At 40.2% G+C, this 11,827-nt stretch overlaps 1 protein-coding gene across 1 annotated transcript; it reads left to right on the top strand.

Moving 5' to 3' along the window:
* The first annotated feature begins 479 nt into the window (after window positions 1-479).
* rgs11 (regulator of G protein signaling 11) lies at window positions 480-10,947 on the top strand. Its single transcript, XM_028019658.1, has 17 exons — window positions 480-911; window positions 1,157-1,253; window positions 1,411-1,461; window positions 2,432-2,538; window positions 2,785-2,836; window positions 2,965-3,023; window positions 3,163-3,239; window positions 3,319-3,400; window positions 5,622-5,690; window positions 5,916-5,939; window positions 6,016-6,077; window positions 6,321-6,434; window positions 7,900-8,015; window positions 8,545-8,632; window positions 9,447-9,585; window positions 9,678-9,760; window positions 10,405-10,947. The coding sequence occupies exons 1-17, from the start codon at window positions 849-851 to the stop codon at window positions 10,523-10,525; spliced, it is 1,404 nt and encodes a 467-aa protein (XP_027875459.1). The 5' UTR covers window positions 480-848; the 3' UTR covers window positions 10,526-10,947.
* Window positions 10,948-11,827: the final 880 nt, after the last annotated feature.

Here is an 11,827-nt window from a genome sequence, read left to right as displayed (position 1 = left end):
TAAAAAATCACCAGTATTGTCAGAGCAAATATGAAATATTATAACAATATTAAAATATATTGATTATATTTTGAAAATATATAATAGATTGCAAAAAAAATAACATTAGTTATTTAATAATTATAAATAAATATAAAATACATTAAAATATTGTTAGCGTTAAAATATAAAATGGAAAACTACACAAAACAAAGAAATAAAATCCTTGCTTATTTTCCACAATAACTTTAAGCTGAATTTTTAAGAGTCTTTCAAATGTATTTAAAGCAGAATTGCACCAATTTGACTTTTAAATTATCCTGCACAACATGCATTTTATTTATAAGCAAACTTTAAACATTTCATCAAAATCAAATCAAAATAATAAAAAAATAATCGAAAAATAAATCAGACGTGTACGGAAGAGGATTAGGGCCACCGAAAAAAAAGAGAGTTCTGACTTTAAAGTGTTTTGTTTTTTTTTCTTTCCGTGGCCCTAATCCTCTTCCGTAGAAGATGTGACTAGTTTATTCGTTTCAATAGGAAAAACACGGAGTTATTACTGTAGGTTTTTTTGCCTTTTTTTAAAACCCAAAATAAACTTTTAACATGGTCAATTGCTTTATTGTGTGCTACACAAAAAATACAACAACAACAAAAAAACGTTTTTATTGCACTAAATAACAGAAAATACACACGATTCTACTACAGCTACATATCTTTGGTTTTTCATTATATATACACGAGCGCGCCCACGGTGTTCACGGAAACGCGCCTAAAGGTTGCACTGTCGCCGCCGCGCGCTCCCGACAGCACTTTGGTGTTTTGCACTTCGCCGTCCCGCCGGGTGATCTCTAGCATCCCGCAAGATGACAATTAATACCCTGGCTAAAGGAGGTCTGCAGCCGGAACAAATGTCATGCTTTCGGAAGGTAACGCTTTTCAAATCCGCTAGCTGTTGTTTTTTTTTTATGTATATATATATTTATAGATAAAATATTCCACTGTACAACAGGAGCGAACCGAGATAACCCCTACATATATTGTGCCTCACAATAGAAAATGAATATATCAAAACATGACTGAGCGTGGTTGTGTTTTGTTTCTGAACTTCTAACTTATTGATGAGCGCGTTAGTCTTTTCTGTGTTTTATGCGCGCGTGTCCCCATTCGACAGATGGAGAAAGTGCTCGTGGCCATGCAGGACCCTGACATGGGCATGAAGATGAGAAATCAGAGACTCCTCATCACTGTCATCCCACACGCCATGACAGGTGTGTGTATTTGTGACAACACACTTTTATCGTCTGCTACCAACCAAAATATGACAACAACAAAAAAAAAAGGGATTTCAACACTTCCAGAATGTCAGAATACTTTTGTACTTTTTAAATTACATTTTCCTCTCTTTTTATGGTTTTCATTTTACAGGCCACGATATAATTACCTGGCTGATTCAGAAATACCACATCTGCGAGGAGGGTGAGTGCTCTGGGTGATAAAAGGTGTGTGACCATAGCTTGTTGTGTGTCGTAGGAGAGTTGCCAGGATATGGTGTTTACTCTCAAGATGAGACGAGGTAGATGTGTTTTGGGTGTGTGTGTGTGTGTGTGATCCAGGATCCAGGGGTGGCTGTTTCCAGTAAACAGGAATAGAGTGAGCCCCGCTGGGCCGGAATTCGATTAAGTCGCTTGATGATGTGCGTTTGATTAGTGTTCTCTCACGGCGGAGGTCCTCAGGGGATATTACCATGCCTGAACTAATTTCAAGGTTGGGGGCGGGGGGGAGGTTTGCGTCCAGTAGGAAAGTGAGCCTAAATATACTGCTGGGATGGCAACTGAATGATTTATATGGTCTAGTCGAAGTCCAGATCTAAAACTTTTGGCGGGACTTAATACTTGATTATAACAGATGCTCTCCATCCAATCTGACTGAGTTAAAAATGTCAGGTTCTAGACGTGCAAAGCTAGCTTACAGTTGACGACCCAAAGAAAGGTGCCCTCAGTGGGCAGTGGTGTCCCAAAGTGGGGGGCCAGTGGAGGCCATGGCTCCCTCTGGAATAATAACAAAAATACTAATACATTTTATTTATAATGCCTCTTATAATTTGAGATCTCAAATTAGCATGGTTAAAAGATCATTTTTAAAAATTCAAATATATTAAAGAGATTAAAACAAATACCTAAAAAAGTAAACCAAATTTAGCTTTTTTTTTTTTTTTTAAACAGTCATTGGATTGAATAAATAAAAATAAATACATACATTTTGTAAAAAAAATAAAATAAAATTTTTAGCTGCACCCCCTAAACTTTTTACCAGCCCTGTCTGGACACTCCTATGAAAAGGCGCCACTTTTTGTAAAAAACTGCCAAAAATCAGTAATATGTTTTCTTAATATTACCCTGCACACTTCCTAATGCATATTCTTGTCTTCTTCTTCCTCGTTTATCAGAGGCCCTGCATCTTGGCGAGATGCTGGTCAAATACGGATACATCTACCCTCTCAGAGAGCCTCGCTGCCTGGTGTTACGACCCGACGAGTCGCCCTACCGCTTCCAGGTCAGACCATCAACTGCATGTTTGTGTCAACAGCAAGAAAAGAAAAATGTCTTCCGTAAGCCTAACTTTAGCTAAACTGCCACTTTAACTCTAGTAGTGTCTTATCTCTGTTTTTCACTCTCTCTCCATCAGTCAAGTTCCTAAATTAATCCCTCGTCCCTCTGTCGGTGTCTGTTTCTCTGCTTTTATTGCCCATGCGAAGAACGATATCAGTTTAAAAAAATAAAATCCTGTGTGTTTTCCCAGACTCCTTATTTCTGGACAAGTACCCGCTGGCCCGCCTCAGAGCTGGACTACGGTAGGAAAATAAAGATATTACAGGAGGAGGGCGCAGATCTGCAAGAATGTTTTTCAAACATAAAGAAAAAGAAAGAATTGGCACTAATCTTCTCTCCATTATATTTTCCTTCACTTTTACGTCCACAGCGATCTACTTGGCTAAAAAGAACATCAGAAAACAAGGAGAACTGATGGAATATGAAAAGGTAGGGACCGTGTGCGTGTGTATCCTGGAAGCAGAGAATGAGTGTGTGCGATGAATTATGTAGGAATGACTTTGCTTGTGTTATCACTTCTCTTCCGTCCGTTCCCCCCCACCCCCACCGCCACCCCGCGCCTCTTTAGGAGAGGTACAGTCTGCTGCACAAGCGGATCAACCACACCTGGGACTTTGTGGTGATGCAAGCCAGAGAGCAACTGAGGTACCCTTACACGCAGCCGCGCCGCTCCCTCTCGCCATTAAACATGCATACCAACTTCCGCTGTGATTTCCGCTTACAGGGCCTCCAAACAGAGGAGGAAGGCCGACCGAATTGTTCTAGAATGTCAGGAGCAGGCGTACTGGCTCATCAACAGACCGCCGGTAGTCTCACCATTACACCAACACTCCCTTCTATTCTGTACCAACAAAATTCGTCGAAAGCAGCAAAAGCTATAAGCACCCTTTAGAAAAAGACGTCATGATGAACCCATGAAGTTTCCTACAAACCTGCCCTGCGATGCTTGACTGATTTAGGAAGACAGAGACAAGAGTTGATTTCTGTATTTAGGTTTTTGGAACAAAGAAAAAAATAATTGCACTTTACAGACAGAGAGGTTTCTGGAATGGAGCATTCCGTACTTGTGGGAATAAAATTGGGCAAGTGGGTGATTTGTAGCCTAATGGATTGTTTGTGCTATTACGTTTGCTGTAGAAATATCTGTGTAGATATTTAAAGACATTGAAAACGTGCTCAAATTAGCTCCGTTACAGGCTGCAGAGCCCTTTACTTTCTGTGCTATGTCACACTATGTCACATATTACCCCATGCTATGCTATACTATATTATACTGTGCTATGCTCTGCCATAATATGCTAAGCTATTCTATATTACATCAAGCTATCATATGCTATATTATCCTGTATTTTGCCATACTATATTACACTATGCTATGCTATACAATACTATATTATACCATGCTATGCTGTCCAATGATATAACACAATATGCTATATTATACCATGTTATGCTATGTAAACTATGTTAAGCTAGGCTAGAGTCAAACACTATATTATTTGATGCTATGCTATCCTAGGCTAGTCAAAACTTTCATGTGATGACTAGGATACACTTTATTGTAGCTACTATGCTATATCATTACACATTGGTAAATATGCTTTAGTCAAAACCTTTTAAATGGCATAGTTTTAGTTTCACCCAGTCCAGATTTACTAAAGTAATGCTATAATATTGCACTTTAGGCAACAAAATGTTTATTTTTCTTATTTAAGAAAGGAATGAGATTATTTGTTCATTTGGATCTTTTATTAGACCTCTAATGTTGTATAAAAAAGACTTGAGTGATTAAAGGAAAAATATGAAGAATGTGCCAATTTTTCAATCTGACTAATTGTCAGAATAACTGATTACTAAAATAATAGTTAGATGCAGCCCTAATCGTTACTGTGGATGTTAAAAAAGATACGGTTTCTCTAGTTCCAATTTTGTACTTTGTGCTTGCATCATCTGAACCAAATTTTATACAAGTTTATGATTTGTGTTTTTAAAATCCAATTGTTCTGCAGTAACTATCTGATTTACCACTTTTTTTATTTTATTTTTTTAGCTACAACACTAACTATTAAAAAACTGCCAACCACCGTACAATCAGAGGTCCCTCTAATGCTCATCCACAGTTCCCCGCGTGCGCCTCGCCGCATGCAATATTCAGACAGTCTGTTAAAAGCCAGAGCTGGCAAAAGCACAGACGGTGTTGCGGGGTGGAAAGAAATCAGAAAATCTCCAGCTCACTTCTTCAGCGCACAAACCTCCCTTTATCCTCACACAAACACATCCAGAGGAGGAGGAGAGGTTTAAAAGAAAAGTGGAGGAAAGACGCGGTGGAGAGAGCGGCGAGGTGTAGCAGGGTTTGCATGGGGACTCCATGTTGGTAGACCTTATGAATTAAGGAAGAGGACTCAGGGAAGAGAAAAAAAAACAACTTTGGAATCGAAGGAAGAGTCGGTGGAAAACAACAGCAAGGTTCAAACTTGTCCTATCAGTGTGACACATATCTGTACAAAATACACAGCAGACCCAAAATGCTTTATATCTCTAATTGTACACATTTAAAGCCGCATTATGTAAGTTTCATAGAAGTATTTTTTTACGTATTTGTTGGAACTGTATGGCATCATACATAATGTGTGTGTGGAGGGGGACAAGCTATGCTGCAGCTAGCATAGCCTGTTGTGAATGCTACGACTAATTAGCATGGCAGCAGATAAAAAATTTTTCCTGTAATGGCAATTATGCTTCTCCACCATTAGCACGCTGTACACGAGCGTGACTGACAGCGCTAAGACCCGCCTCCTGGCTCTGATTGGTTGTTTTTGGTCAGTGCATTTCTTCAGACTGCAGTAGCGATGAAGGAAGAGGAGAGTGGAGGAGACCGATCGTTGCACAGATTATCTTTCTCATACCATAGTGTCACGACAGTTTCAGCAAATATGTACAAGGAAAAGCAACAAAAAAAACAAAAACATGTTCGTTACAAAAGTTCCATTCTGTATCTATAATGTTTTTTGTTATTATTTTTCTTAGCCCGGGGTGCAGAATGTGATGGACTGGGGTCTGGAGCAACCAAACAAGTTCAGCACACAAGTCCCTCTGGTCGGACCCTCATCTTCTCCCCCATTTCAATCAGTTTATTGAGTTAGCATGCCCTCTCTCTAACTCTGTCGCCGCTTTCCTCTTTTTTGTTGTTTTGTTTTTATTGCTGCTTGGGTTACGTCAAAGTAAGTGCTCGATTCGTTGGCAGCCGTTACATCTACCTGCAAATCAAGTCAGTGCGCAGCCTTAAGTTGACGATGCCGTCTTACTGTCTTCCAGAACTAGAACACCGACTACTACAAAAGCGAGGTAAACAACGCGTCGCCGCAGCTCAGACGTGTCTGTCCATGTCTGCGTTGACCACATCTGTCTTCGTCCTCAACAGATTGAAACGTCCAGACGAGCCCTCGGAAGAAACCGAGTAAAGTCCTCCGTCTGCCTCGAAGGGTACGTGTCGGTTCGATGAAGGTCTGCGCGCGCACGTTCTCACGTCTCCATTAGATCTTATGTGCACAAGATCTAATGCACTAAGCTGACTGCTCCCCCCATAAGTGCAGCTAATGGAGCCTTCCTGGGGCAAGTTGGAATTAGCGGCCATTAACTGCTGCGTTCTGCTGCACTAATACAATAAATCTGTGTGTGTGCGTGCGTGTGTTTTTGTGTGTGTGGCGTGCCTTTGCATCTGTGCAGCTTTGTCAAGTACAGCGAGCAGTACCAGAGCCACGATCCCATAATGCAAGGCTGCCTTCCCAGTAACCCCTGGATCTCTGATGACATTGCATACTGGACGATGAACTCAGAAATGTAAGACGAGACGTGGTCGTACTGGTGGAGTTCACCGCTTTTACTGGAACATGCGTGGCATTATTTGAGCTAGATAAACAAGGGAAAAATGACTGATAAGTGATTTTTTTTTTTTTTTAAGTTTGTGACAGTTAAGGTAGTTACAGAACAAAAGAATCTAAAATGATTCGGTTCTTCATGTCACCACAACCGTCCGGTTGGTCCTATAATTAATGAGCCTTTCAGCACGTCTCCTGTGGGATTGTCATACCTCTCCTGCTCCTCCTCCTCCAAAGGGTTGGAAGGTTTCCATGCAGTCACTCCAATCTTTAGTTTCCATCACAGATTTCTCAGTGGGCTGGATTTCTCCAAAACATTGCCAGAGAAACTCATATATATATATAGAATCACAAGCGGGTTCTGTCAGATATAGCCTCTGTTTGGAGGAGGGTTGAATTTATAATTCTCCATTTTTATTTATATATATATATATATATATATATACCTACTAAAATCTGAAATAAGTTCAACTTTGATTGATTGCACAAACTTTTTTTTTTGTGAATTTTAAGGTTTCTAACCAACTGGTGTTGATACAACGACGACAAAGAATGACCAGTGTGTAGAAATTATTCAGTGTACTAACCAACCGACGGACTAAATAACCAATTTTGATGCAGGCAACCACAGAGAGTGATCATAGAAAGTGATGAATGTTTGGACAGTTGTGTTGTCCGTCTTTACTAACTAACCAACTTTGATGCAGCTATGAAGGATGATTAACCAAACAACTGATTCATGTCAATGTATGAATCAGTTACTTTCTATCGAGACATTAATCAGTGTTGTCCACCTAAATTAACGGACAAACTTTGATACGACTGTTAAGTGTGATTAACTAAGAAACAGATTAATATCAAGGCATTAATCAATTTTCTCCATCCACACTAATTAACAATAATACAAGCATTCCAGAAATGATCAGGTGTGCTAACTAAAGAACTAACATTGACACAGCGACAAAGACCGTCTCTATAAAGTGATAAAGGTGTAGACATTGATCAGAGTTGGTCATCTACACAAACTAACTTACTAGCAAACTGTAACTGTTACTCGTTGGACCAACTCAAGGTCGTTACTGTGAAACAAAAGGAAAGTGATTCATGGCGCCAATGAGTCAGTCCTCTATTAAACCTTCTGCTGCAGGTCTTCTTGGCTTGAGTTTCTGCCAGCTTTGCATATCTACGTTCTAACATTCTTGCCAATTCTCATTTATAAAATTGCTCAAGTTGTGACGGAGAGGCTCCACAGGAGTCAGACTGAGGTCTGGACGTCGACCCAGTCGTTCAAACTCGTTAAAATATCCTGGCGATCTGAAAACCCCATCGGCTAATTAGTTTCATGTGTTATGGTGGAATGTTCTGGAACGGTTGTATTGACCAACCATGAACCGCTTGATGACCTGACCTGTGTGTGTTTGTGGCAGAGTGCCCGTTCCCACTCGTCTTCGCGTGGAGCGCTGGAGCTTCAGCTTCATGGAGCTGCTGTCCGACGCCATGGGGCGGCGGGAGTTCATGACATACCTGGAGAAAGAGTTCAGCGGTGAGAATCAGTGGCTGAAACGCTGGTGAAGCTCGGCAAACCCGGGACAGTTTGATGAGAATTTCATTCAAGTACTGCTAATGCTGACTCTTATAGAAATGAATGTGTTAAATCCTCTACACGCTACTTTAAGTTTGACCTGTATTCACAATAGCAGTCAGCGTTTCCTCATGAAAGCTATTGCTATCGGAGGAAGAAAAGAAGTACAACTTCAACACCCAGTTAACTGAAAGGATGACAAACAAACAAAGAAAAAATCGGTGGGTAAAGAAAACGAATTGTGATGAAAAACATCCGCAGAAGGAAAAGTCCTGAAAAGAAAGGCTACGAATGGAAACTGGAGGGAAAAACTACTTAGAGGATTTGTTCATCCATGCAGACACGGCGTATAAAATATTGCCAAAGGCCAGCATTTTCCTCAGAGACCTCCTTATGCTATAAATATATTTTCTTTCCTTTGTCATTGTTCCTGCTCCTCAACGTGTGTGTGTGTGTGTGTGTGTGTGTGTGTGTGTGTGGTTACTCTCAGCGGAGAACCTGCACTTCTGGCAGGCGTGTGAGGAAATTAGACACGGAGAAAGTTCCAAGATCGTAGAGAAAGTGGAGGACGTTTACAAGTGAGTTCGCACACACGCCCACACACACACACACACACACACCCACACACACAAACCTGTTGAATGTTAACAGTGTCTTAAATACAAACTAATCTAGTAGTAATAATGTAAAAAATATTTCAGTTTGTGGAAACAAGCAGAAAAACTTGCATGCTCAGTCTTCAGGTTCTATGCTTTTCAAATCCCCCCCCGAGCCACGTGATTTTCAGAATGACAGACGTTTTTTTTAAGATGGCCGCTGTCTCTACAACTTTGAAGTGACAGGATGAGGCAAAATCAGATGGCAAAACTGAAACTGAGGACTTTGCTTTTTTTGCGAGGGTTACATCAGTGGTCATGGGAGGAGATGAAGATGATGCGACACAGACCGAGACAGTCGTCTTAATGGTTAGCGTTAGCTTCTGCTAATTTTTTTAACGTGCTTAGCGGTTCAGCGTTAGCGGACCTGAGATTTTTGCTTAGCAAATTAATCGGACTTTTTGATTCGCCATGTCCACCACTGGCAATAACTACTTCTGATTTTAGTACAAACGTATTTTCCATTACAACCATGGCGGCCATTTTGAAAAATGTCCACAAGAAAAAGGACACAGGGTTCAAAAGATATTAGTATATATATATAAATATATGATTTATATATATAGGGTTCCAAACACGTTACTCTCATTGATTATGATGGTGCAAAGATTCACTTTCCATGATGGTGGCCATCTTGAACAATCAAAACAAAATGTTTATCAGTACAGATGATTCTTAACTCTATCTAGGAGCATGATTTTCATTTATTTATTTTACTTTTTTTGACGTTGTCTAGAAACTTCCTGGCCCCTGGAGCGGCCCGTTGGGTCAACATCGACAGCAAGACGATGGATAAAACCTTAGAGGGGATCAAACAGCCGCATCGCTTCGTCATGGACGACGCACAGATGCACATCTACTTCCTCATGAAGAAGGTTTTTAGCAGTTTTCACCTATCAAATAATTTGGAAAAGATGATCATCAATGAAGTATTTCGTGTTCCCATTTTTTAACAACACGTGTCTAGGACTCTTACCCCAGGTATCTGAAATCTGACCTCTACAAAAACATGCTGGCTAAAGCCGTCGTCCCACAGGAGACTAAGAAAAGGTAACGTCTCATTTCTACAACGGCATGTTACAGGCCGTTGTATGGAGGGGGGAAAAAAGGGGCAAATTTTCCACCAGAAAAAAATCTGAAATTTTGAGATTAAGCTCAGAAATTGTATACAAAACAAACACAAAAAAAATGACATTTCTGTTTGAAAAGTCAAACATTTCTGGAAAGAAAACGATGTCTTTTTGAGATTAATCTCTTATCTAGACATATTTTCTAGAAAATTCTTAGAAATTTCTGAGTTTGAAAAGTTGAAAATTTGCTTTAAAAAAAATTACATTTTGAGGTTAACCTCAGAAAATTAGCAGGAATTTAGAAATTTTGAGATCAATCTCATGTTTTCTGGAAAATACTCGGAGATTTGTTAGAAAAAACAGAAATTTAGACATCAATATCAGAACTTTTCTAAAAAAAAAAAAAAAATTAAACAACTTAGAAATTTAGCAGTTTAAGATGAAAATTTTGTAGAAAAACTCAAGATTTTTTGTATTCTTTTTTCATCTTGTTTGGCGGAAATGTAACCCTCGTTTTTTCTCCCCGTCTGCAATGGGTCTAACATGCCGTCGTACATTTCTGCTCCGTTTCTGAGTGAGTCCGCCTGTCTGTGGGTCAAACCGTCCCCCTCTCGCCTCCCGTAGCGTGTTCCCCTTCATGAGGCGCCAGCGGCACTCCAGCCCCTCCCCGGCTCAGGCCGGCGCCCCGGCGGCGGAGGAAGACGGCCGAGCAGGTACCAACTCCGCAGCGGGCTCCCACTTCTGATCCGGGTTTTTTTTTTTTTTTGCCCCCAGAACATTACTCCAGCCTCCACTGTCTCCATCGTTCACCACGGCAACCAACCATGGATTTATTCTCTTCAGCTGTTTTCTTAAAAATCATTCTGAGTGTAAGAGGCAGAGCTACTGCAATGGAAAACAGAAACATCTCATCTGCGCATGAGCAGTTCACAGCAACATTTCTGCATCCTTCCTAAACTCAAACAGCGCTGTGCCCATTTGCTTTAGATATTGTCCTTCATTTCAGCTGTTCCGTTTCCTCCTCAGACGTAATGTAGACTTACAGTATCTTTGCCAGCTTTTTCGGTGTGATTTTCCGTCTGTCTGTCCAATCCATCCCATGCAATCACCATTGTGATTGCTGTAAATCTTGCTTAAGCACGTTTTCATCCCAATAAAAAAAAAAAATCACGAGAGCAGTCGGCGTTGTGTTTGCCATCAGTTCTGCATGCTGTCTATTCATGAGCTATTTGTTTTTTCTCTTGCTTTGTTATATTTACTGTTATCTCCGTACGTAATGGTGGTACATACACTCTCACTTGCTCAGACACCTGGGAACCCAAACATACTTTTGAAGGTCCACAGTTCCTTTCCGACGACTGATTTGCTACGTCAAAGAAAGAAGCAATGTGTCATCCAGATGTGCACCTCCATCCAATTTTACCCTATCAGAAGCCTGCAAAACTATGACATCAAACTATGACAACTATGACATCACTATGACATCAAAGGTTTATGTAAACCTTTGAATTTGAAACAGGTTTATCTGATTATTTTTGGAATAAAACAGACATAAATAATGCTGGTAATCATAGTTAACCTACGGCTTCATGAATGCTAAGCTAGTTAGCATAGCCAGCGATGACGGCGGATAAACGGGTTTCCTGTAATGGCAAGTCTCAGGCTTTAGCACATTTAGCAGCCTCACAAGAATGATTGACAGCACTGAGACCCGCCTCCTGGCTCTGATTGGTTGTTTTTAGTCAGGAGGGGTGCGTTTCTTCAGACGGTAATGAAAGCTCTGGCAGGAGGTGGAGGAAATCAATTTTTTCAGATTATCTTAAATATGTAAAAAAAAAACCACATTCTTTAGAAAATGGGCCATCTTTTAAACGGTGTACTTGAGCATCTGATTTTAACTGTAAACAACAAATAATCAGATTAAAATGACCACATTTCCAGCAAATAATAATATAAAACCTCTTTCCTGTCAAGTCTCGAGTTGATGATACAACATAATAAACTTACTGTTATAAGACTTTAACGCCTGGGTGATTGATAGGTCAGA

This window comes from Xiphophorus couchianus, chromosome 6 (genome assembly GCF_001444195.1).
Source record: "Xiphophorus couchianus chromosome 6, X_couchianus-1.0, whole genome shotgun sequence".
NCBI classification, from domain to species: domain Eukaryota; kingdom Metazoa; phylum Chordata; class Actinopteri; order Cyprinodontiformes; family Poeciliidae; genus Xiphophorus; species Xiphophorus couchianus.
Note: the sequence above shows the minus strand (reverse complement) of the source record. Positions and strands in the feature narration are given on the sequence as shown.